The 27,346-nt window shown below is 35.2% G+C and overlaps 1 protein-coding gene across 17 annotated transcripts in view; it reads left to right on the top strand.

Moving 5' to 3' along the window:
- Window positions 1–27,346, top strand: part of PSPC1 (paraspeckle component 1) — a 68,151-nt gene that overhangs the window by 15,521 nt on the left and 25,284 nt on the right. For 6 of the 17 annotated variants that reach the window (XR_008730932.1, XR_008730931.1, XR_008730928.1 and 3 more), the window contains exons 7-8: window positions 16,965–17,022; window positions 21,179–21,348. The exons of 9 other annotated variants lie outside the window; for them this stretch is intronic. Coding sequence is in view for 2 of the 8 variants with exons in the window: in XM_055702308.1 (XP_055558283.1) it covers window positions 16,965–17,022; window positions 21,179–21,348; window positions 24,657–24,842 (414 nt within the window). In the remaining 6 variants the exon portion in view is untranslated. Of the gene's footprint in view, window positions 1–16,964; window positions 17,023–21,178; window positions 21,349–24,656; window positions 25,133–27,346 lie in introns of those variants that run through there. 2 more of the 17 variants (XM_055702308.1, XM_055702309.1) reach the window with 2 other exon arrangements.

The following is a 27,346-nucleotide window of genomic DNA, read 5'->3' as shown; positions in this document are numbered from 1 at the left end:
AAATTATTTTAAGTTTATTCTTACTAATACTTGTTTACTGTGAACAGACTTCATCTGGTAATTACTTACAGTCTCAGATTATCATTGTACACACACTGAAAAAAGTTATTTTCCATTGTAAAAGTTTAAAAGTTGCCTCTTGATGAAAATTGCATTTTATGATACTGGTGGATAGTTTTTACCCTATCAGGTCTTGATAAACTCTTTTGGCATAATCCTTACAACATATTAAAGTCTTCTGCCAACCATGTATTTAGAAGAAAAATAATAATTGTTTCTAATCCTTGTTTTTGTTTCTTAAAAGCTTTGAAAAGTAAGCTTTCTTCACTTATATCCTATCCCTTTTTACTGTTCAATCTAAACGAAGGACATAAATGGTAAGTGCAACGACAACCAGAATTGGAAGCTCTCGTGTAAGGCTGCAGTATTAGGCTTTCCTGTTCAAAGTTTCTTTCTGTATCTTTTCCCTAACTTGTTAACCTTTTGATTTTTCAGTGTAACTACTTTTGAAAAATGTCTTAAGTTTAATGCAGTTACCAGTTAACTTGGTTTAGTTACAGATGGTAAAAATATTTTCTGCGCAGATTTCTCTTCCTGAAGCATTCTTGTTCATGGTGATGTACATTAAAATTTTGATTGTGTTTATTATTGATCTAATGGGCAGCCTAGTGGTGCCTAAACAATATATTAATCTAGTTGTGTGTTCTTTAGTAGATAACTTATTGATAAAGTATTGGTTAGGATTTTTCCCTTGCTTTGTATAAGTTACTTAGTTGAGATCTGCTGTTACAGCTCAATATGTATGCACCTAATTTCACAATAGCTTAATCAGGAAGCTTGTTTTCCTCTAATAATTTTTATTTTGCATACATATTTCTTGCTGGAAGAGGAACTTGCTGATGGTGATTGAAAGCAATTTTTCAGCAGCACAAATACTTTTTTAAAAAATAAAGTGCTTCTGAGTGCTAGTAGTGTATTAATTATTCAAACTGTGCAATGGTTACTATCCAAATGTAAATGGCTTACATATATTTACATTGTTAAATCTCAGAGCCTTTTTACTAAATTTCAGTTTTGGGAGCTGCTTCTGTTCATGTCACCAACTTTGAAGAGTGAAAAGAGAGTGATTTGGATTTAGTATATTAAAATAGTTTTCATGAGTCTACAGAAGAGACCAAAATATGTAGGAGTTGTAGTCTCAGTTTTATGGTGCACAGATTTAATTCTGCAGTAACACTGCAAAATAGTGTCAGGTAGGTATTGTACTTAATGAAATAATAGCTGTGATACTGGTTTACAGCTGCTCTTACTGATGGTTTAAAGAGGGAGGTGGTATTTTTGAATGTCCTTGCCTGCTTCCCTCCAAAGAAATTCTTCCTTTTTCAAGTGCAACTTGAAAACAGAACAGTAAGGAACTGTTTCTTTTGAGTTCATCAGCTTCAACTTCTGAATGCTAGCTGTTCTTTCATGTAAAAATTGTTCTTTCATGTAAAATTGTATACTAAATAGTTACTTTTTTTTATGTCTAGTCTTCTTCACAAATTACTTTGAGATGTTGTTTTGCTTTCCTTTTAATTTTTCTTACACAGAAGCATTGCTGCTCAAGTGTGTTGTTTAAGTATCAACATAAAGCGGCAGCTGCTAAAGCAATGGAGATTGCTGCTGGTTTGGGATGTGCTTTTTTACTACTCCTTTGCTCTCATCTGTCTTCCAGCTTTTCATCCAAGTCCACTACAACTTCTGCTGTTGAGGCAAAGTTCATAGCTTCAGGAACACCAGAAACTTGATTGAAAAAACCCCAACCTCATGCTTAGTCTTTGTTTTAAGAGTTTGGTCCTTTGGAGAGCAGTTCATAAATGTAGCTTCCCATTTCTTTATTATTTAGAGCCTAATGAGGTATATCTTTATCGCTCACTTCTACGTTCACTTTCAAGATAAGTAGTATGTTTTTGAAACAAGTTTGTCAGATTTGCTTGAACTTCTGTAATTCAGGAATACTTTTTTGTACTTCTTGGCTCTTAACTGAATAGAGCTGCTTCCCCTTCCCACCCCCCACCCCCCCCCATATTCTGATTCAATCATGCTCAAAAGCCCCAGTTATGTAAGTTTTAATTTTCACTCAATGCAGAATTTTTTCCTACTTTATTCAAAACTAAACCAAGCAAAGGCAGATTTCCAATAATACATGAATAAAAATTTCCAAGGATCTTTTCATATTTGATTTGTTTTCTACTATTACTACTACTACTAAATTTGGTTATTTTCTCTTGACAGCTTAGTGTACTTGAAGCTGATGGTGGTGAAGTTTTGTGAGGTTTTATGAATATAGTCTCTTGTTTCTTAAAAAACTTCTATAAATCTAAGCTGCTTTATAAAAGCTCTTTTGTACAGCTTGGTTGGGAAAGATGAATTACCTCCTTATTGCAATCCAGCATACATTCTTGTGGAAGAAGTAATTCATGTTTGACACCTTAAAAGCCTTTTAAGGTAAAACTAGCTTGGAGAAAGGCAGAGCATTAAATGTAGAACTGAAAAAACCCCACAACCTGACAAAACATTCCTGATTTCTTGGCAGTGGTTTTACTTTAGTGATCAAGTTTGTTCTTCCTGTGCATAAAGCAACATGTTAGGCCTTTGAGCAAGCTATTTATGAACATGCCATTTGTATTTTTGTGGGTGGTCTTAGTTTTGGCACTAGCACTATTTTTTTTTTTTTTTTTAGTTTTGCAGGATTGCAGTGAAACATATCAGTAGATGGATACTTAAATCTTGCATTTCTTATGTTCCTCAGGTTTTTAGATACCAAATTCAGTGCTCTAGGCAAGAAGGATAATTCTGTAACAGGCTGTAAAATATTCACATTGTATTATTTTCAGCCTTTAATTGCATTGACAGATATAAAAACTATTGTTGTATCTGCTCTTAATATGAAAAGACATTGCATAAAAATCAATGCAGCACTTCAGCCATCTTTTTTGTAGCATGTTATGTGTTTGTATACGTAAACTGAAGCTATTTGTGAAATAAGATATTTTTTGGTTATAAGTATTTCATGGCCATTTTAGGATGGTTCATAATTTACTTTCTAGATTATGTTTTTATGTGTATCAAGGATGCTACTTAAGGTAATTTTTCAGTAATGGAGCAAAGAATCATTACAATGTTACATTTTATTTCAGTAATTTCTTATTTTAGTATGTGTGAACTGTGAATATTTAGGGTAATGTGATGCATTTTTCTTGTGTTATGTTACAGAGATTTAGGAGAGTAAAACCTTTTATTCTGCCATCATCTTCTCGTGTTTGCACAAAGTGCTTTAGAACATATTTACTTCACGTGAGCTTGTAAACAGAGCAAGTGACCATTCATAAGTAATTTTTGTCCCTTAATGTGCGATCACGTCTCCAGTATGAATTTAGGTGTTACGGTACTGCATATAAGCACTCCCAGGTTTGTTCTCTTCTACAGTAATGGACAAGGAATTTTTTCATGTGTGTTCTTTAGATTATCTGTTTATAACTTCATTTTTTTTTAGTAAAACCGATGGATCAAGAAACTAAAAGAACACTTTTCAGACGCTTCGTATGCAGTGCCTAAATGACACCAGTCTTTGTCAGTCTTAGTGTTTCATGAGGCCTCAGATTTAGCAGGTGCCATTTTTGTACAGTTATTAATGGAAAGTCTTCAAATGCATCTGGTGTACTTGTTTATAGGATACTCTATTTGCATACTTAGCTTCTCCTGTTTCATGGGTTTTACAGATAAAAAGGGAAAAAAATATTAAAAAGCAGATTTAGTAAGTCTATTCCATATTTTTAATATGATTTCTGAAAATACAGCTCACAAGTTACAGAAAAAAATAAATCTACTTACCTAACTGAAGTTCCTTAAGTACTGAGTCCTTCAGTTTTTCATCTTCTGTCAAGTAAGATTAAGGGTTTTATAAATAATTCAGAAAAATCCTTTGTTAATGTGTTTGATAAATGCCCTACATATTTTGAAGAAGCTAAAATTAATGTGTGCCTTAATAATGTTCATTTTTTCTTCCTCAGCTACTGGAGTTAAGTTTGACTTGGAGTTTATACACATATTTACCCAGACTAAGAAGAAATTAACTTTCAGTTTCAGTTGTCTACTTGATACCTATTTTGGACTCATCCACCTGTCTAAATCCTGAGATCTTACTTGGTGGCATTGAGACTTGCAGCCAAAATAAGTTCTTCTGCTAAGAAAAGTTTGTCTTTATTCAAACGATCTGTTTTTAAATAGTAAAACTCCCAAGAAGCAGTAAGTGTAATTTCTGTAGAAATAGTGGTTTCTGTCGTCAGGAGACCTGTTAATGGATCTGTTGCTTAGTGTGAGGAAAACTTATTTATAGACCTGGTTCCTCAAGAGGGCAATGCCTTCTGAGTAGTTTTTTCCTTAGTGTGAGCAGTAAGCCTCTGACCTTTTGCTTAGGCTGTAACGTTTGGATTCAGTAGCTCTCCTGGAGTGGAAAATTTTAATGTGGTAATGCAGTAAACTGAGACATAGAAATTAACTTGTCTTAGTGAGATTGCCTGTCTTTCGATACCAGCCTAAATGCTGTTTGTTAATTAAAATGTTTAGGGGTTTTCTCATTAATATTTCACAAGCCTCCTTTCTGTAGTGTTGGCATGAAGTAGGTTTATCTCCTTACCAGAGCTAGTGCTTATTTTGGATTATTAAATCTTCCATGAGGACTATGGAATTTAAGTCAGATATTTATGTCTTCAATCAAGTCTGTCTTTAGGTTTCACTTTAATTTCCCAGAGATTCAGTGTTACTGTTAGTTGAATTATCATTTTTAGTAGGTAGTGTTTTTTGGAAAAAAGATGTGACTTTCTGTAGAGCTGTTTTGTAACTGTTCAGATGGGGAGCTTAGTATCTTGGTTAATCCAACATTTAAGGAGTCAATTAAATATATTTAAGGTTTACCATTGTCGTGGTTTAACGCTGGCTGGCAACCAAGCACCACAGAGCCACTTGCACGCTCCCCCCACAGCGGTATGGGGGAGAGGATCGGAAGAGTTAAGAGTGAGAAAACTTGTGGTTGAGATAAAACCAGTTTAATAGGTAAAGCAAAAACTATGCACGCAAGCAAAGCAAAGTAAGGAATTAATTTACTACTTTCCACCAGCAGGCAGATGTTCAGCCATCTCCAGGAAAGCAGGGCTCCATCATGCATCATGGTTACTTGGAAAGACAAATGACATAATGCTGAATTCGCCCCTGCCCCCTTCCTTCTTCCGCCAGCTTTTATATACTTGGCATGATATTCTATGGTATGAAATATCCCATTGGCCAGTACAAGCTAGCTGTCCTGGTTGTTTTCCCTCCCAATTCCTTGTGCCCCTCCAGCCCTCTAGCTGGCAGGGCCCGAGAAACTGAAAAGTCCTTGATTTGGAATAAATATTACCTAGGTACAACCAAAAATGTCAGTGTGCTGTCAGCTTTGTTCACACACCAAATCCAAAACACATCACTGCACCAGCTACTAAGAAAATTAACTATATCCCAGCTGAAACCAGGACAGCCATTTAAAGGTGGTTTTCCCAAACACCATCACAGAATCATAGTGTTTTGGATTGGAAGGGACCTTTAAAGGTCATCTAGTCCACCCCCCCTGCAATGAACTGGGACATCTCCAATTAGATCAGGTTGCAAAGATCCACATCCAACCTGACCCTGAATGTTTCCAGGGATGGGGCATCTGCCAGCTTTCTGGGCAACCTGTTCTAGTAGTTCACCATCCTTGTTGTAAAAAATTTCTTACTAGTCTAAATCTGCTCTTTTAGTTTAACACCATTACCCCGTGTCCTATCACAACAGGCTCTCCTAAGGTGTGTGTCCCCATTATGGTTTCCTACAGTGGCTAATGGTGTAGGATGAAGAAGTATTTGTATTAGTTTTATTTTGTATGTAACATGAAGCACATTGCTTTTACTGGTGTTGCTGAATGCAGTTTTGTTGATACACTTGTGGCAGTTTAGCTGGTGTCTCTTCTGAATATATTAATACAAAAGATCAGAAAAAGACAATGTAATGTCAAAACTAGGTTCTTCAGGCTTTGTTTTTCTTCTGTATATAATGCTGGTTTTTGGAAGTCTTAAAATTTTATTTACTTACGGAGTATATGTTTGTTCTCCTCTGCCTTTTCTGAATAACTAAATATTTGTTTCTCTGTAGGGGAACTTGTATGTTCTTTAGGTAATGACCAGCTCTTCTTGTTTGTCCCTGTTGTGATGCCCATGGTGTCCCTAACATGATTCTGAGTTTTGGGTCTATAATAAATGAATTGGATATCTTTTGATGAAAGCAGCCACTGTAGCTTAAGAATTACTGTGTATGAATTTGGGTCAGGGGATCAACTAAAAGGCAGGTTTTCTTAACCAGTTTGGATTTGTTGAGATGACTAGTTTCTCAAACTTTTGATTGAAATGCTAGAATTGCCTGGTCCAATGTATATTGTTTTTCTCAGAACTCTTATTTATTCAAATAAGTGTCTGTCTTCATTCAAGTCTACCTCGTCTTGCTCCTGTTTTACAGTAAATGGCCTCCAGGTTGTATAAAAGTACTAGCTGGGAAACTATGGAGAGCTGGAAAACTGTGGAGCGTGGTTTCATGCCAGAAAGTTCCATTGATGCTTCTTTGTTCATGTTTTATTTGTTTATGTGCTGTATGTGGGAACTTTGGCCAGAGCTTTGTTGGGGAAGTCTTAAAACATCGAACTATTCTGATTGTAAGCAGCAGTCATATAGAAAGCTATATATGTTTGTTAGAAGTTTCTCTTATAGGACCTTTTTGTAGCAATGAAAAACTTTGGCTTTCAGCTTCCTTTTGACAAATACTTGCATATTCTAATTACTTGGTAACTCGGATCAGTTATGCAATAGCAGCTACAACTAGTCTCTTTTTTTGTGTTAAAATTTAGTCATCATGTATTATATCTGCTTGGTGAGAAAAACTTAATACAAAAGTCTGGCAAAGTGTCATATTTAGTACACTGTGGCTATAACTAGTGTTGCTTTTAAAGTGTTTAAAGTTGATTTTGCAATGTTATATTTGATATTCCAATTAAGAAGTTGTTAGATTTTTACATAAACACTTCTTGATAAAGGATATGCTTGGCTGGTTAATTTTTCTTCTAAGGAAGCCTAGATGGCTTTTACTTCATCTCATCCTTGAGTCTTGCAGTTGCAAAAGGTTGTTTTGAATCAGTCAAATGTTTGCTGTTACAGTATTTGCCTAGATTTGTTTCTCGTGCAAGGAAAACTTAACACTTGGGAAATCTAAAATACAGCATTGTTTTATGACACTCTGTTTTCAGTTAAATATTTTTATGTATTTCTGCATGATGGTACAGTTAGCTCAGACCTCGTTACCAGTTAAATAGCCTTTCAACACCACGCCCACTGGCGTGACTTGTGGAGTGCATCTTAAATTCTTTGCAGCTTGTTCTGTGAAAGTATGGTATCCTCCGTGCTCCCATGGATGTCTGTTTTGATACTTACCTACTCTCATGCCATTTCTTTAGCTAAAAGAAAACCAGAATAATTCTAAGCTACACCATAAATTTCTCTGATAAGCCTCTGAAGATGTGAATATAATGTAATTACATGTTTCAGTTGTGAATTCGGTGGTGTGGTGGATATTGCTTTTCGAAAGTAGTTTTACAGGTAAGTAAACAGTTTAGTGCCTTAAATTGACTACAAATTAAAAAAAAATTTCATTCTGTTCAGCTGTTGAACTGTATAAAATTTTTTAATTTTATTACTCTCATTCAAGATATTAAGCTATAGAACTGGGAGAAGTGTTTTCATTTATTAGTTCTATGGATTTAAGGTTGCAGAACCAAGTTAATTGACAGAATGTTGTAAAGAGGAAGCTGATATTCAGAGAGCTGAAATACAGATAATCTTCCTTTTTTTAAAAAAAAAAGGATTTCCTGATTTTTAAAGTGGTTACCTTCTCTAAGAACCTTTGTCTTGTAAAAAAAGTATTTCTGAATTTTACCTTAAAGTATTTGAGAAGCAGAATTTTACTTTCCTTGTGACTGTTCATTATTAAATCAAGGGGAAATTTTGATAGAAAGAAGACCTCTGTTCCTGTTTGTTCTGAAATGATCGGCAGTGATGGCATTTGAAAAAAAGTTATACCTTCAGAGAGTGCTTCATGTGGGTAGCCGTAGATAATGAAGGGATATGGAAGTTTTTTCCTTTACCAGAAGAGATGACATAAAGATGATTTAATAGAGGCATGAGCATGGAATTAAAACCTTTGGATTTTGTTCCTTGCTATTGGTATATGCAGTTCGGGGCCAGATTTTGTCTTCTGTATGCATTAATTTTTTGACTGGTAGATAACATTTTCCACAGGTTTGAGAAAATGAGGAACCTTTTTAGTCAGTTGTATTCTGTAAATGCTGCATATACGGTATTTTACTGTGTTATAACAAATAGAAATGGGATAGGCAGGAAAAAACCCACAGCAATAATGATATATTAATGCACTGTTTTAAATGCCGTATTAAAATTCAGAGAAGCAGCAAGTAACTAAAAGTCAAAATAATAAAGCGAAAAGACATAAATCTCAATATGGTGCAAAATTCTGTCATCAACAGAGTAGGTTCTGTAGTAAATATTGGGTTATTTTAGACTGTTACCTTTTTTGTTAACAAGTTAGATTGTCGTTTGAATTTTTAGCCTGTAATGTAGTATTCTGAAAGTATGGGTTCTGTGTTAAAAGAAAGAAAAAAAAAAAACCCAACAACCAAAAAACCTGCAGTAGCTTCTGTGGTAAAAAGTCTTTAAAAAGCACATAACCTTTATTATAAAAATATATTTATTTGTGCTTTTATTCAAGTTCTGACTTTTGGAATGTGTTCTGTAAAAGCTTGCAATTCTCAAGTTTAGTGTCTAAGGTCACTAGATGAAGACATCCAGAAAAATCTCTGTAGGCATGTAGACAACTTCTGTGATAGTGGTGGTGGCCAGTTGTTAACATTGAAGATGGGTGAATATCTCTGCCTCCAAACTGGTGACTGAGAAAGTGTTTATACTACTACCTTTTCTGGTTCAGACAGTAAGTATTCTTTTGTTCACTTGTTCTGCACTGAAAAACAGTAATGATTATTCACATTCCCCCCCCCCCATTACTTTGGATTTCATTTGTCTTTTCTAGTTCATTTGCCTTACTCCTGTAGTTCTGAGCACTAGTTATTTTCTGCTTCTCATGGCAAAGGAGTGAAAAAACATCTCAACCGTGCAACAGTTGCAAGTATTTTGGGCTGTTTTCCTAATCTAGTTTACTTTCTACCCCAAACTTAAATTTCGAAAAGAATCTGGTTTTGACAGGATTTGAACAGTTTACTGAGCGTGACTTGCTACTGCAGACAGGTTTCACTCTAAGGTATTAGCCTTTTTCAGTTGGCTTTTTCTTGAAAGAACTTTAACCAGCTGTTAACTTGTCACCTTGCATGACTATTTTTCTACAAGATTTTTTAGTTTTCCCTTTGCTAATTTTGAAGTAGTATCTGGAACATATTTCCAGGCCGGAACAAGCCCAGTGTGCCGTATGGAGGTGATGAATGCCAGGAGTGTTTGGAAGTCTTTTGTGCTGTGAAAAAAATATCTTACTTTCCTGGTGGTATTTTGGTCCACATTTTTTAAAAAGAAAATATGTTTTTTGCTCCAGTTTTACTTTTTGGTTGTGTAAGTATATACTCATCTTTTACAGGATGTTACAGGTTTGCTTTCTTAGAGGCAGAATTAACTAGAACATTTTGGGTGGGAAAAAAAAAAAGAGGAAAGGACACCTGAAATGTAAGCAAAATCTGGTAGATAGGATGATTCTTCTACATTACAAAGGAAAGGACACCATGTGGTCTGCTGCCTCTATAAACAGCAGTTGTATTTGGAAAGGATGAAATAAAATTATTCTTGGCCAATATACAAGAATAGTGATTATGTTAATGTACTTGGCTGTCCTTTGACTTAGCTTTTGAGGAAAATGTAAAATTTTACAAGTCCCATTGAAACTAGTCTTAAGAAAAAGATCACTTGCAGCTATATCTTTTGAGAATTACAGTAATGTAATGATTGTTCATTCTTGAAGATTTTCAATAGTTGTAATCAGATTGCATTAATAGGGCTTTGCAGCTGCTATAGGTGACAGTTTGAGTGCATACAGTATTTACAATGTAGTGTTCAGTAAAATGTATTGCATCTCTGGGATCTTTGTCTCCTTGATGCTCACAAGTTTGAGGGGCCTCCAAGTGGTCTGTGGGCTTCTCTCTTTTAGATTAGCCTAGCAGCTGTCTCTTCTGTATTAAATAGTATTTTCTTACAGAGCATTATTAAATATTGCTGGTTAGTGAGGTGTCCCCTGAATGTCTTTGTAATGTGAGTAATATTAATGCAATTAAACTGCTTTCTTTTCCAAAACTGTCAATATAGAGACCTCACCTAAACGTCATGGGAGGACTGATGTATTCAAAGGAAGTCAGCTTTTCTTTAGATTGGGTTTTGCATCGAGCTGTAGGAAGGTGACAAAAAAAAGAAAGCATACTAGAAGGATCACAGTTATTTAACTTTGTACTCTCCCAGAAAAAACCCAAACAACTTGCATGATTTGGAAAGTAGAAGCTAGTTTTACCTAAACAAAGGCAGATCTTAAATGCCTCCATCTTGTAAAGTTCAGAAATGGCTGGTATTAAAATATAGATGCATTTGAGGGAATATGTAACTTTCTTTTTGAAAAGTTTCTTCTAAATCTGCAAGAAGTGTTGAGTGCGTGTACTTTTTCACACACACAAAATGGAAATCCATTTCTATCTTTTCTGGTGTTAATGTGTGTTACCTGATGCACTGAGAGGCTTTTCAATTCTTAGTTAATGAATTTTTGTAATGGAGTACTATCCTACCCAATTCTTTATTAATTCCATGTAAAACATACCAGTATATGCTACAAGGTATAATAAGAGTGATGTTTTTAATATGCTTTGGTATCTGTCTTGTACATTAATATTAATTTACTGTTATTTTTATTACAACTGTGATATTAAAACATTGCTAGAGGTAATTTTTTTTGTATTTTTAAAGAATAACTTCAGCTTAGAATAGTAAATAGTTTTGGCTAGTTTTAACTGCAGTTGTTTCTCTTTCTGTGAGGTTTAGATGCTGAGGACTACCCTCAGCAACTGAGTGCTCTCCTAAAGATGTAGAAGGGAAATGAGGGAAGGCCCCACAGAAGTTGAAGATCTTTCTTGTTTGTTCTCAAAACAAAAAGTAGAGGACAAGGATGTGGTGTGTGGAGGTTTTTCCGGAATACATTCCTATACTTTTGCTGTTAATTAGTTTTAAAATAAATTCCCCAATTTTAATAACATTGATATTTCCTTTACAATCTTATTGAAATATTGGAAATATTTAAGAAATGCACTGGTCTAATAATAAGTCTTTTTTTCATAAGGGAAATCGGAAATGTTTTTGTCAGTAGCTGTAATTATCATTGTTACTACCACTGGGAGTGTTTTTCCAATTTGTAGCATTTACTGGAGTATATGCATCTGCATGCATTTCATGCAATGTGTATTCCTGGTTTTTAATGATAAGGGTTTTTTTAAATGTTTAGGTTTTTAAAATGCTGTAACTTAATGAGTCATCTCCACCACCTCTGTTCATGACTTGAGTCACCATGGAGGAAATTGGCTTTATCTATCTGCTTTTCTCTGACAGTCCTATTGACAGCTATTAAACGTAATGAAAATTCTTTTCATTAGATGCCCTACTTAAAAAATAGGGCTGTGTAGTTTCCTGTATGCTACGTGTTCTATAGCTGCATTTCCTTTAGTTGTTATCTAGTTTAATGTATTTGCTTGTGTCATTTTGTGTGATGTAAGTGAGCTTGTTTCTGTTTTACACTTATGGGTGGGAGCAATTGTTCGGTTCATAGAATTCTTAAGTAGTTCAGGCTGGAAGACACCCAGCTCAGAGGAGTGATTAGCTCTGGATTTAGGTAGCACTGCTCAGAAACACAGAACTCTTGGATTTTGAAAGATCAGTCTTTTTCTATTAAAATGATTTACTGTTATTGCATGTGATGGAATAAAATGAGCTATTTTAGGATATTGTATAAATTCCGGATGTTACGTATGAATCTTAATTGATGGATAAACCAAAGAGGGAAAGGTAACGAGGAGTTGGTGGAAGAGAAGGCTTTTATTACTTCAACTCCTTGCTGGCAGCCTAACTTCCAGTAAGCTAGTCATTGGAGCGAAGTAGTGGAATATTCTGAGGAAAAGAGAAATGCTGCACTATCAAAGGTATTCTCCAAATTCTATTTTTGACTACCAAACTAGCAATTTTAACCATTTTTATGATTTATGTCTTTAAAATACAGTTGTCTTTAAATTACAGTTTTGTGTAAGGTTTTAAGGGTCTTAGGCCTCCTAGAGAAGCCTTTGGAAATAATGTTTCTTTTCTAGAAAGATTTTAATGAAACAAACCACTCTAGAAGGGAGTAGTGAATTCTGGTAAGAGGTACAGAAGTGTTATACCTGTTTTGACAAAGTTACTAGAGAATAGAGTTCAGTTTCCATTTTAATGAAAACAAGTGAGAATCAACAGCCCTGTGAATTACATCTTGCTCTACACATACAACCTAGATAAAGTGCTAATTAAGTTACCAATGTTAATGTGCAAGTTTTAAGTTTATGTGGTAGGTGTGCTTTTTTTATAAGGCATTTTCTTGAGGTTGTATCTTAGCATTAATTTGATTAACATGCCTTAGCTGAAAGGTGAGTGAATAGTCAGTCCTGTGTTAATTGGGAAGTGCATCTCCTGGCCACAAACAGTTGAAGAAAATTGGATGAGCTGTTGTTTTAGTATTTCTGTTGATATTTTGCTTTTTGCAAATATCTAATATCTTCTGTGCCATATTTATTCCATACCATAACTTTTTTGATAGTGTTGTTACCATGAGTATTGCGTCATTTGGAGACAAGATTTTTAATTTTCATTGGGCTGCTGCAAATGCAAGGCCAAAAGTAATATTGGTTTGACAGTTAAAAAAGTTTCATGACTACTTGTATTTTTATTTTCAGCTTGAAAAGGGAATTGCATCTGATACGTTCTCCTGTATCAATTCTTATGTGTCTTTTCAAAACAGTTTTATAGAGTGAATTTAAAAATATCCTAATACGTTTTTAAAAACCAGAAAAAAAATAATAATCTTGGTAGTTCTCTGTGTGCTTAGGTTACTGGTCTCAATGGTGATTGACGTGTAAGAATGTTGCACGATATACCTCAAATGCTCAAGAAATCTTATTTCTAATACTTGTAAAAGGGGAGAATCCATATTATATGAACTGTACAGTATATATGTAATTTGAAAACTGTATGTGTTCAGTATTTTTGTGCAGATCTGTTTTTTACAGTTAACATCAAAATGAGTTGGAATTGTGAGGACATTTCATTTCTAATGCTTGTATCTAAAGTAATTAGCAAGTATAATGCTGTAGTGCCATCATAGCAGTTTCTCTAAAAGCAAATTGCTCCGATGAATCAGACCTTCTTTAGGGTCCTTGAGGGTTGTTTATATTGGTGAGTTCTTAATTATTTTACAAGGATTTTGCAACAGAAGTAATTTGGAAAGCTTTCCTTTGAGGTGTGTAAACAATTACCCTTTCACAACAGGATATTATTCTTTGTTTTCTTCACTTAGTTTTTTGGTTTGGGCTTTTTTTAAATCTTTCCAAAGGTTAAGTTATACTTCACCACACATTCTTTTTCTTAAGGCTTTATTTTTTTCCCCTCTAACTGCATATCCATTTTTCTAGTTCTCTTCTAGTTTGTTTGCCAAAGTACTGGGTAACTTCAGAGGTTCTTAGTAGCTTCCCCACAGATTTCTTTAATAAAAGTTTAGCCCTCCTCTTGCTGCTTAGTTTTAACTCCCTGTTAATGGGTAGTTATGGGTGGCTTCAGGGAAGGGGCTGAAGCAGGCTGCTACTCAGGAATGAGCAGTTGCTAGTGGGGAAAAGAGGCTCTGAGAAGATAATGCTATCATTGTTAGGTTCTGCAAGGGCTTGAATATACAAGAACAAAGCTCTTGGGTGGGCTGGAATATCAGCCAGCACTGGTTCCACTACTCTGTCATATTTTAGGCAAAGCCCATGGTATAGATGACCTAACTTACCTGCAATAACTTGTTTATGCTCACATAGTAAATAGCTGTCTAGAACATGATTTGTGTGGGATAGGACTGAATTTTGGTACCATCTGGACTCCTGCAAGTACAGGCTTTGGCAAATGATCCAAGTACATATTTTTGCAGTTAATATGTCAAGCATTTCATTACATTAGTGATATATGCTGTCTGTTAACATTTGAAATTCAGTGTTTTCTCTGACGAGATTTATCTTAAATTAGCTAATCCTGTGTTAACAGTACAGAAGAATTTCACTGTGCTGAAAAAAGTTATGAACAAGTACAGTAGGAAGAAGAATAATTCCAGTAGGCACATTGATATATCAACAGGCAGCAGAGATCATAAGGCACATTTATGGATCTTGAGTCTATAGCTGAAATGTTTTTTATATGGTAGTAATTCAACACCAGAGTTAAAGCTATGAAATGGCAAGTAATTGCTCCATGGTTTTTGTTACAAAGGTTAGATGACTTAAAGTGAAAATTACAGATTCTACCCCTCTCTTTTGTTGTACTTGCTGTTAGCTGAAGACTGGTAGCATTTCAAACTGACAAAAACCTGGTTTATTGCTAGGAGGAAGCGTAGTGTGCTTTTTTTAAAAGAAGTATATGTTGCAGCTTGCCAATGCTTCAATCCTTTGCAAAGAAAACAAGTTAAGTTCTAGTAACTAGTACAGCTTTATAACTCTTTACCTAATATCCTTGTCTAGCTGGTATTGTACTTGGACCTACCTTATATGACGCATTTCACATTTAAAAAAAAAACAACAAAAACACCACACCAGCTTGTAGTTGAGCCTGAGATGTATTAAATAAGTTATGTGCAGTAATTCAAAATCAGGTTCTCTCCCTTGTAGCTAGAGTCTCACAGCTGTGTTTGGCATGTCCTGTTTCACACACACACATACCCCATATGCATGCACATGTGCACACACAGTCTGATTAATGTAAGCTGATAGCCATGGTGTTTTTCTAGAATGTTGGGCTAGGGATTGACATTAGGGGGGATATGCCAGTTTTCCTCTTCATGCCAGGGCTGAGGTATAAAAGGAGAGACTGATGTCAACAAGGTTGTATGCCAGTTGTGTGACTAACTCATTTCTATCAGTTTTGGGTATGATTGATCCTAACAGGGCTGCTGATCTTCCTTAACGTGTCAAGGATCCTTCCTTAACTTACTGTGAAAGGTCTGACAAAGTAGTTGCATGTTTTAATGTGGGTTCTAGGGTCAGAAGAGGAGGTCCTTGGGTGTTCATCAACGGCCTTTCATAGCTGGACCTTAAAATCTGCCTGTGTCTTTTAGTTATGAGGCATTACTTTTCTTCTCCACATTAAGCCATGTTCTTTTGAAAATAGTGTACATACTTCTTACATTAAATACGTTTTGTAGGTTGAGTTACTAGAAACAAAGTTACTGACCTGTGAGCCTTTTGTCATGTATCTTATGACAGTTTCCCATACCAGGATATTTTTACAAAACCATTGACTCTGTTCTGTCAAATATTGGTGTCTGCTGCTTTAAGTGTGTGAAGATAGAAGACTCATGTGGCTTCCCAGATACAATTGAATGAAAAGGAGTTTTGTGAAACTGTAAAAATACTATGAATATATTTTGATTTGATTGATGTTTCCATTTAAAGGTTGCTTATAGCAAGACTGATTGAGTTGCTTAGTATGTGGAATTGTTTTCAAAGTGCATCTGAACTTTTGTTCTTAATAAGTGGTATGACTTTCAGAATCAGGTATAGTTTTGCATATGCTTATTCTCAGCACATGTGTGTTCACTCAAATCAGTTATATGTTAACCTTGCAGAAAATGTATGAGAGAACAATTTTTTGGTGTAAGTTTCATTAGTTTTATTTTTGAACTGTGAATTTGTTTCTATCTCATCCTTTTGATATAAGCAATAATACTAAAATCCATTGGAATTATTTGTGGTAGTTCGCTTTGTTTTCACCTAAGGGATGATTTTTGCCACTCTGGGTACTATCGTTTGAGTATTGTTTCACAGCAGGCCGTGGTTCATGATCAGTAACATCAGAACTCTTTTGCTGTTGGATGACTGAGCATCAATTGAATATGGATCAATTTGTCTATTTGGCATAAATGCAAGTTATATAGCTGATGCTACATTTTTATTCTGATTTGAAAACCATGGTCAGTATCTGAACTAACATATCAATAGTGTGATATAATTTATTAAAAACCGCACCACCACCAAGTTAAGTCAGAACTATTTGAAGAAAGATGAACTGGCAGGTTGGGTTTGTATACCATCAGAGCTTGTTTTCCAATCAACAGAAGCATTTTTGAGTCATGAAGCCAGATTGACTATTGTTGAACCACGGCCTTTAGGCAATACTGTAATAAGACCACTTTTTAATTAACAGTTAAAATGTAAATATACTTCGTAATAATGAAAAATACTGTGTGAAGATTGATTCATTTGCATTTGATCACATAACTATTTGGGAGCTTTAGACTGCTCCATCTGATAAATGAAACTTGTGATATTTAACCTTTACCATTATGCAAAAATGTACAGCATTGCTATATTGAACTTCTTATTCCATTTGATTTTATAAAAACAGGGGAGTATAGTAAACTTTTATTCTTTGTTCATTTTTGTAATCACTGGAAACTTTTGAAATTGAAAACTTTTATTTTCATGGAGTATATGGGTATGTTTTAAGTTCTAAGAATGATAGGTTGACCATGAAAACTATGTTTACTTTCAGAGAGAACAGGAAATGAGAATGGGTGATATGGGTCCTCGTGGAGCAATAAACATGGGAGGTAGGGATCTGAAGGAAAAAGGCTTCTGTAATGTAAAATTTCTTTTTCTTTGGGACTGTACATGTTACTCAAGCACTATTAATTAGTGACAACTACTGGAAAAAAGGAGTAAACAGTATTAGGAAATAAAAAAACCTCATGGTTTTTGCTTCCAAACAGCTGTTTTTTTCCTCCGGGTGTATCTTTACTGTTTTGACTACCTGTGGGAGAAAAATATGATGTGCAAGTGAAGAGCAACAAAAAGGCAGGGAAAGGTGATGCTCTAGAAATTACCTGATACAAAACAGGAATTTTCTGTTCAGAAAGTATTTGGTGTTCTTTTGGAGGGACTGCCTATTCAGAGAAGTTGGAACTGTAATTGCATGCAGTGAAATGATGTAGAGCTTAAAATTGGTAAGTTCTTGTTGATGTACCTGGCAAAAGATTAATGAGTGATGTGGTTGATGTTCTACTAATTTATTGCAAGTCTGTATTTACAAATATTCTCAGTTCACTTTCGTAACTTAAAATATTGTTAAAATACTGCTAAAGACTTATTGGCAAGTCTAGAAAAGTAAATTCTTAATAATTAGTGTTTGCACTACTTCAGTTTGCAGACTGAAGGTGTTTGGAATGTTACTACTTCAGAATATCTGCTTTTAAACAAGACTGAAACTAGAATATTTCTTTTAAAAACCCAAATCTTACTAAACTATTAACTGTCAATATATCTATCTCATGGAAGCTTCCTGATGTTAATTTAAAATAAGATGATAATTTAGAGAAAAATTAATATTAATTCTGTGTATTTTAAATTTGCAAGTACATACAAATCTTAGTGAACATTGTCGCTTGACCTTTGAGTAATGTGAATTTATAAACTAATGAATCTGCTTGGTCCAGTTTTTAAAATACAACATTCATCATTTCCTTGCGTTTATTGACACATTTATAGCTGTAAAATAGAAGTGGGCTTTTTCTTTCAGTGAAGAAGAAGAAATTAAAAAATAATTGTAAAATCATCTGCAAATAATAAGCTGAAGCATAAATGGTGACTAATTTTTTATAGTTTTTCTTTTGTGTATTATTGCAGTCTCTACCTGAAAACTTCATTTAATCAGGAGACTGTGTAAATACTGATACTGTGCCAGTTGTCCAGACCACAAGATACACTTTTTATGCACATATTTTGAATGTGTAATTTATAGCAGTGTGTTCACAACCCTTTTCTTGTCAGGTTTTAATGCTTAGCAGTGATGTTCATAGTCTTGCTTTGTAAGCTTTGTGCTATGCCTTGATTTCAAACTTGATAAAAATGCTTTTAGAAATAAGTTATAATAACAGCTACTATTTTTTAAAGGGAAAAATATTCATAGCAAATAGGTATAGATAGAGTTTGTTCCCATGGTATCTAGATTTTAGGTTAGCTCACTAGAGATTTTGTTTTCTCCAGCCCATTAACAACCCCACCACTACAACAAAAAAAACCTGACCCCAGAAACCTGCAGTAGACCTTTAAATAGTAGACCTTTAATTGTGATCTTAGCATCCTTTTCCAGCCTTTCTGTTGGAATTGTAACTGACCTTTACCTGTGCCATTTGTGACTTCTTATCATGTGGGACAGTGGGGAGTTGGAGTACCTTCAGTAATTGAAATACCTGCATGATACAGTGTTATTAGAAAGCAAGGTACCTCTGTGACAGACTTAATTAGTGTTGGGCTGACTTGTGTGGGACCTCTCATGTTTACATAGTTTTCTGCAGCAAACAGGTTCTGAGAGGCTCTGTATGCCTCATCGTAACACTTAACTGGAGCCGTAATGCTAAGTGCAGCTGATAAAACTTTTCGAGATAGATATATATATATAAAAAAAAACAACGGCTTTTTTTTGAATGATCTCTGCATTGATGAGGGTTATTGACTATGGCTTATTGCCAGCTGTGCCAGACCTTGGCCTGTGGAGTTTGGAAAAACTGAGTGTGCTTTTTTCAGCCCTCCAGATTGCAGAAAAATACCTTTTTTTTTTTTTAAGTGTCTTGTGACCTGTGGCATGAACACGGGATGACTGCTTTCAATTTGTTGCTGAACCTGCTCTATTGAAATAACAGCTAACTTCAATGTCCCATCAAAAAGAACAGGCAATCAAGTGGTTAGGTTTTAGAGTCTGTTTCGGAGCTAGGAGAACCTCTGAGGGATAGCTAAAATGCCATAGTGGCCTCTTACTGAAACTGTGCAGGACACCACTTTCTCCTTGCATTACACTCCCCAGTTGTCCTGGCAGTGCTGACTCTGCCTGAAATCAGTTTAATACTATAAAGGTTTGATACTACAAGTTGCTGTACATCACCCTAGAAGCAATATGGGTGTATTTGTATGATACAGAGGGTAAGAACTTTGTTGCAGTTGAAGGATAAGCAAACACTACCTGTGTGTGGCCAGGTGGCCAAATTTAGTTAGGCTGGTAAACAAGTCAGTAACAGGTAACAGCACTGACTGCTTTTAGTTAATGGAGCTAGTACCAGCCACTAAGTGCTGCTATCATGATAGTCCTGCAGAGTACCTCTAGCCTCTGAAAATAAAGGTTTCTCCTTATGTTGACAGTGTAGACTTCTCCTTTTCCTTCCATATTTAGTCACTAAATGGATGATACTAAAAAACAGGTTTAGGGCATATTCAACTGATTCTCTTGAATGGTAGCACAGTCTTCACCTGCTACATGAACTGGTCATGCCTCTGGGTAGGTGAGAAGCATTGACTTGCACATAACTTTGGTTTGCCGTAGGGTCGTAGAGAGAAGTCTTGGAGTTTCTTATTACTGTGCTCAAATGAGTTCTGTCTTTCAAAATGACAGGGTTTTTCTCTGTCACTTCTAATAAACTTGTTTAGTACTTTACCATGTGCTGCTGCATTGTATGGATTGTTTTGGTGAAGCAGCTTGCAGTTGACATAACGTGTATGATCAAACCTAGGTCTGCAGTTTTAGCAGCGATATGTCAGATGCAGTGGGTTCACTGACTGCTGTGATATGCACTCAGGGCAGGTAAAAAAGATGCAGTTCTGCAGATAGTCACAGTACTGTATCTGTGCTAAATGGCCTGCTTACCATGATGTACATTTATATATTCATTACGATAAGATGTTACAGTTGTTATGAGAGGTTAGAGGTTGATTTTTAATAAAAATAAGTTGATTAGTCTAGCAACGTGTCGGATTTCTTGATATTATATGTTGTTATGACTTAAAGCATGGGCTAGATTCCAAAGGTGTGTTGTCTTCCGTTATTAGATCTTGGATGCACACTTTTGGCTGAGAAGGGCGGATTGTTGTTGGAGGCAAGGAACATGTTAAAGTTGATGACATTTCATAATAGCAGATGTAAATGATACATAATCAGAATTTTTTCTTTCTAACAACTTGAGAAAATGTAACAAAGGCAATTTTAGCTGCCTGTTGAGTATGTTATTGGGTACTGGCAGAGGGGTGTTTCCAAGTGCAATTTACCAGCTAAATGATCTCCTCAAAAAGATGTTTTTAAGCTTTTCTACCTTTTACGGTGAACCAGAATTTTGGAGGAGACTTTCCTGTGCTTGCAATTCTAGTAAAACTTCACTTAGTTTTCTGGTACTTTTACTGCAATAAATGACATTTACATGCAAGATTTACGCCATATTACAAATTATTTATTGTAAACTTGAGTACCATTTTTGGTATTGCTTTTAGATGTTAAGACTAATATTGTTACAGTATATACACTTAACATAATACTGGTAGAACAGTTCTTGCGAATGTATGATATAATCCCTGAAGAGTCAAGTTGCCTTGTAGCTGCCAGTTACTGCAAAATAATTTGATTTTTGCTAATTTGTGGTGTGCATACTATATATATATGCTATATGAACACTTCAGTTCCTGCACAGAAACCATACAGCTATATTTAGCTGTAAAGTTCAAGATTTACAAATACACAAGGCAGATTATTTAATGCAAAATAATAGGGGTTAATGAAAATCTGTTTAAAAGCAGATGATTGAGATAAATGTACAGTCTCAAAGAATATTCTTTTTTGTTTCAAGTATTGGAAGTCTTGTACATTTGGCTATTTAAATATTGTAAATTGTTTGTTTATTCTTGTAAAATTCAGATAGGACAGCTCTAAGTATAGATTGTTTTGCATAGATGCGTTTAGCCCAGCACCTGCTGGTAACCAAGGCCCTCCTCCAATGATGGGTATGAATATGAACAACAGAGGAACTTTACCTGGCCCTGCAATGGGTCCTGGTCCTTCCATGGGACCAGAAGGAGCTGCAAATATGGGAACACCAATGATGCCAGATAATGGAACAGTGGTAATGTATCACAAATTTAATTACTTTGAATAGCCGTCATGTCTCATGGCCCATTAATGTTACCAAAGATATTTTCACACTGTGTAAGAATGCGATATGTTTTTTGAATCTGTTAAAAGTAGATAGAACTTGTTAATGCAAATAATTTACAACAGAGAAGGGAAGTTTTTTTGATGTTACTATGAAAATCCTACTTCCCTTAGGAATGGTATGAGTTCTTTGATCAGTAACCAGACTTTGAATTGAGATTAGAATGTACAGCACTTGTGGCAAAGCTTGCATGTATGACCTGTCATGAAAAACTCACAGATTGTAAGAAACCACTTCTGTGAAATGGAGGAAGAAACAACATACCAAAGTAATCTGTCAATTTAGGCACTTGCTGTTTTTTCTTCTGTGAAACTAAATTCTATGTATTAGCTTGTTAGGGTTTTTGATGAAGTTAAATGTTGGAAGCTATGTAGTGTGAAGATATCTTTGTGTAAACTATTTAATTTTTTAAAGTGACTTTAGTGTTTTTTGTATTTCCTTTCTAACACTGTTGAAAGCATGAGATTATGACAGTAATGACACCACTTAGAAAATAAGTATGCCAACAGCTGTTAGAGGTAATGGTCATACCAATACCGGAAAAATAATATTGCCCAGTTGCCAAGGGTGATAGGGAATGTCTTCCATACATCTGGAATTTTTTATCAAGAGCAGATAAGCCATTGGGATGCAGTTAAAGCGCTAGCCATTTTTGCTCTGTTGTCATAGCTGGTTACTTTTCCTAGCTGTAATGTCTTATGTAGAGAAACAACTATATTTTTAAATCTGATTTTTACATATTTTCCAGTATTATTATGTAAATATATATTTTGGATATTCTAGTGGTGGTGTGATGTAAAGGAGTATTTAATATAAGCAGTGATGCCATTATAGTTTTATTGGAACACAGAAGCATATGGTAGCTGTATTTTTTCATATATGCCTCCTCAAAAGTATCCATCTGCAACTGAGCAATCTGTATAATGAAGTTTGGACAAAATCCTTTGTTCCTTAGAGGAGAATGAGATTTTCATTGAGCACAAAATACATAGTGAGTCAGGTCTTTACCAGTTAAAGGAGAGGGTCTCAATTCACATTACAGGAACCAGCTCATTTTATCAGTTGTGTCATTGGTCACAAAGTGGGGGGATGGGGACGGGGATGCTTTTTGCAAAATAGCGGTTTTAGAGATGCTTTTTCTGGAGACCCCTCTGTGTTACTAGTCACCTCTGGAACATTCTGTTGTGATTATATAAACACTGTGAAAGAGGTGTAAGGAAAGGAACATACTATCATAAATCACGGTGTCTTATCTCCAGCTGTTGTTTTTCTACAAAAAGTCATTCCAGGTATGGAAATGTAGGGAATATACTGACACTTTCAATGCATGTTTTATAAAAAAAAAAGATACCTTTTTTACTTTCCATTTTCTTCTGCATGCTATGGAAGGACAAATTAGATGCTTTTTTAATTATTATTATGATTTTCTCCCCTTTTGGACTTTGAAGGTTTTTAATTTGGGGAGCAGGCCCCTACATAAAGGCATAGCCTAACTGTATTTTTCCTGCACGGCTATCTGCTAAAACACTCTAACAGTTAATTTCAATTTTCACTGAGGGAAATAGAGAATATGATTTATAGACCTGAAATTTGGTTTCAATTTTTTTAATTGGATGTTTCTCTGAAGTCTTTTAGGGAGAAAGTTGGAGCCATCTTTTTGTTCTACTGCAGTCTTTTGAAACATAGATTACCTTTGAACAGAACATTTTAAAAATAGTTGTGTGTGTGTGTCCCTGCCCTTATTGTAGGTAGTTAATTACTGCAGTTTTTTGTTAGCTGAAGAGAGGGGTCCTTATTGGAAAGATGATTTGACTTTTTGTGGAAAAGTCAAATGTTAAAAATTATCAGGAATATGTGATAAGCTATTTGTTGAAGCTTACATCCGTTGCTAACAAGCTGGCATGAGTTACTATTTTTTTTTAACCATTGCTGCAGCTTTTAAGGTACTTTGGGGCAGTAGTAGATCTTCATGCAGTTGTTGAAGTAACTTTTTTCTTACTCAATGTCAGATTTTGTTTAAAATTTACATATATACAACCATGATCTAAATTGCATATGTTTTGATCCATATAGATATAATGCTGTTTTAATATTTTATATATATATTAATTAGCAAACTTTAGAACTGTTGAGCTCTACTGCTATTAGTGGAGTTAAACTTTCAGAATAATTCTCTGATTCGGGCTTATAAATAAAAAGCTAGTCTTGAATGTTCTTGTGGAACTCTTGAGTACCTGGGCAGTTAACGTACGTGTCTGTACAGAAGGAATTTCTTCTGAAAACATAACTATCCTCAACAGGTGAATGATGAGTTATTTCAAGATCTGATTGTACCATATAATCTGTGCTTTTAATGGTTCATGTTATGCTGGATTGATGTTTTAAATTTAATTATGTGGGGTTCTATTTTTAAACTCTTGCATAAATACTGAACTGCTCAGATGCATGTTTTCTGGTTTAGGTCTTAATTGCTATAGCCAAATAAATCTGTGTAAGCACATACACCTTTTTTTATTAGGCACAGAAGAGCTAAGGAAAATAAATGTGGAACATAAGTTGGATTTTCTTCTTATATTAATATTTCAGATTAAGCTTTACATATACATCAAGTGTGTTTTAAACTAAGCATAGTCCGGTTACGCATTTTGTCACTAGTTTTGTCAGTTTATTTGGACTGGATTTTATAAGTCTAACCAAAGATTACTATAGTGTCGTACAAAAGGCTGACTCCAGGTAGTATAGACTGAAATACCCACAGATATGTGGGGATATAATTCTTCAAGAAGTCTGCAGTCTGTAGAAATACAAAGGCTGATTTCCTCCCACGTAGTTTGACAATGTTTCTGTATCTAATTTATTTAAGGGAGGAGCACTAGTTGGTATTTAAGGCAGAACAGAGTTCAGGCATAAGATTATTGTTTGCTGTCTCTTCTGTTACATAGAGAATATGTATTGCTTCAGATGTGCTTGAATGGATGAAGTTATATTAATCACCAGAATTGGTCTTAATGCTCAAGTTTTTAATTTACAAAGTTGGAGCATAACATTAGCACTCTTAATTTCCAGCTCTTTTTCCATAGTAACTAATTGAATTGCTCCTTTCTTCCCTCTATGTGTGATCCTGATTCTGCTGGACTATCTGCTGAACTCCATGACAACATCACTTGTGGTTTTTATTGTAACTCACATTTGGCACGTTCCAAATGGACTTGTGTTAGCATAATGAGAGATTCCCTCAAGGAGGTCCATCACAGATGGGTTCACCTCTGGTTAGTAGGACGGGCTCTGAAACTCCTCAGCCGCCAATGAGTGGTGTAGGTGCCGTGAGTGGTGGACCTGGTGGCTTTGGTAGAGGAAACCCAGGGGGCAACTTTGAAGGACCTAACAAGCGTCGCAGATACTAAAACTTACTTCATTCCTTACTGTTTAGAAATTCCAGTAAAACTATACGGTGATATGCCTTTATAATTTTTGCTGTTACCTGGAAATGGTTTTATTGTTATTGTAGTCTTTAAAACAGTTTCTTTTGTAAAACTTTTTTTGTATCCAGTAGTTTAGGCTTTGTAGTATAGAGCAGAAATGATGCGGATAATTATGTAAGGCAATGTGTTTGTGACTGGCAAAATACAATGTGTGATCATGCTGTAAAACGTGCGGTTATCTGATTACAATAAAATATAAAAATAACTTGAAAGGATTTTGGGAATGTTATTACTGATACTGGGTGAGAATAATTTTATGCTTAATTATAAGTGGCGTAATTTTCATTCGTATGTAGTTTCTACTGTGTGTCAAGAAAGTTCCATTCTTAATAGTGAATCTGTTTAGCTAAACTGCATGTTGCAGTACATACTATAAACAGTTTATAACACAACTGCTTTCGTTTATACTTCTCAAGAGCATCAGATTTTCTACAAAGTGTTCTCAAGGATACTGTGTCCTTGCATCTCAGTCTTCCTTTGCAACTTAGTCACAGTAGGCTTATCAGTAGAGTATATCTGTTACTTAAATTATTGGAAAATTTAAGGGGGGGGGGGGGCCGGGAATGGGACAGACAGGGACCAACATTGGAAAAGGAATCTGTATGTATGCTTTATTCATAACAGTATGAATGAATTTACCTAAACCATACTTCTACAGAAGAAAAGTTGTGACATCTGTGTGTTCTACTGATCGTTAAAGTATCTTGCCATTGCAAGGAAGCAGACAGTTGTGCAAGCTGGTAAGCCTTCCAGTGTGTAGTGCATCATCATAAGTATGCATTTCTGCCAGTGGTTGAACAGAAACAAGTCTGTTACCAATGATTAACTGTTTCATTAGGAGGCAAATACATGTTTTCCAGTTAAAGTAATTGTTCTCTTAGAGTAATATGCATTTAGAAGTATTGCATGTGAGTATTCTTGATAAATATTTTACAGAATGATGAATTTTAAAAATACCCATTTGCAACACAACTCAGGCTGGATTTTCTGATTGAGTCTTAAGATAAAACTGATGATAAAGCTATTAGGAAGCTTATTATGATTCAGATTTTGTCAGTCATGGAAGGTGATGGAAAAGACCTATTGGTTCTATTCCTGTAATGGCAAGAAAGTAGGAAAAATTTTGGTTACTGTTGCTTTTTTCCTGTGCAAAATAGTTGTCAAATATTAGTGTTCTGTCTTACCAGTTCATGTTTTCAGAAAAATAAACTACTAAAATTACTACTGTCTGCATGAATAGTAGTAATACTAAATTGATGAAAACCTAATTTGAGATTACCTGGTGCCCTAATTAATGGGCCCCAACCAAAATGCTATGGACTTAGCTCAAAGCATGGGATGCAAGCAGCAGAGAGAGCATGTATGTGTTACTTAATGTAGCAGTGATGGTCTTGGCGAATTGCATTGTGAGCAAATGGGTAACAGGAAAATTGTGGCATTGCTGCCATTTTGGAAGTACAGTGTTATTTATATTGCCAGTGTTACATGGCTTAAGGTAGAGATTGTTTTCATACAGTTTAGGAGTTATCACGTGTAGGTCCTCACTTGTGGCGTCTATAACCACTAAGCATTTTCCTCTAGATTGCCTTTAATGTTGGCCTTTTTTGCTTGACTTGAGGATACGTGCCACACTTCAGTTTGTATCGCAGTAGCAAGTTACATCTGAAGTCTGAAATATTCTTTCACCTGCTTGATATATGTATCATGTTATGGCATTCGTTATTCAAAAAAAAATCCTGCAACTGGTTTTACTTAGCCCATATTCCTAAAACTCAGTATTTGGGAAAACTTATTTTCAGTAGGTGTAAACTGGGTGTTTGCATATAGCAACTACTTAAGCTCTCTGCTTTGGTGTACTGCGTTAAGTTGTGACACTAGACACAGTGTCTAGTAAGGTGTCTAAATACTGGATTATTTTTGTCTCTTTTCTGCCCTTGTGCATGGCATTTTTATGGGGATTGAGAAGGCACTGGTGTAAGCTGGTAATTCTGAACTGTAAAGCTTTAAGGGGAAGCTGTTTTAAATATAACTTTAACTAGATTTGAGAAGTCTGTTCAGTTTTTCAAAGGAAAAGGCTGTGTCATTCAGGCCTTTTGGCCAAATGTACTCCTGTATATTTGTTTAGATATATACACCATCACCCTCGTAGTATTCGAGTATGTTTTGGAAGTACATTAAACATACCAAATCTGCAAAAAGTGGTTTATTTGTTGCTTGCCAGCCTCATGCTATTTTAAGTGCATGTTTGTTGCACCACATTTTTGCTAGCAAGCAGCGGTATGTATGTATTCGGAAGTTCCTGTAGATTTTAATTAGTGATTTTCATTTCACAGTTGTGAGCTACCCTTCCTGTAAAACTCTGACTTGGATGGCTCTGCTTGTATGGCAGCAGTGGATGTGTCTGCTGTCCTTATTGCAGAAAATAA

Source organism: Falco cherrug, chromosome 2 (genome assembly GCF_023634085.1).
Source record: "Falco cherrug isolate bFalChe1 chromosome 2, bFalChe1.pri, whole genome shotgun sequence".
Taxonomy (NCBI): domain Eukaryota; kingdom Metazoa; phylum Chordata; class Aves; order Falconiformes; family Falconidae; genus Falco; species Falco cherrug.
The sequence above is the reverse complement of the archived record's forward strand: the minus strand, read 5'-3'. Positions and strand labels throughout refer to the sequence as shown.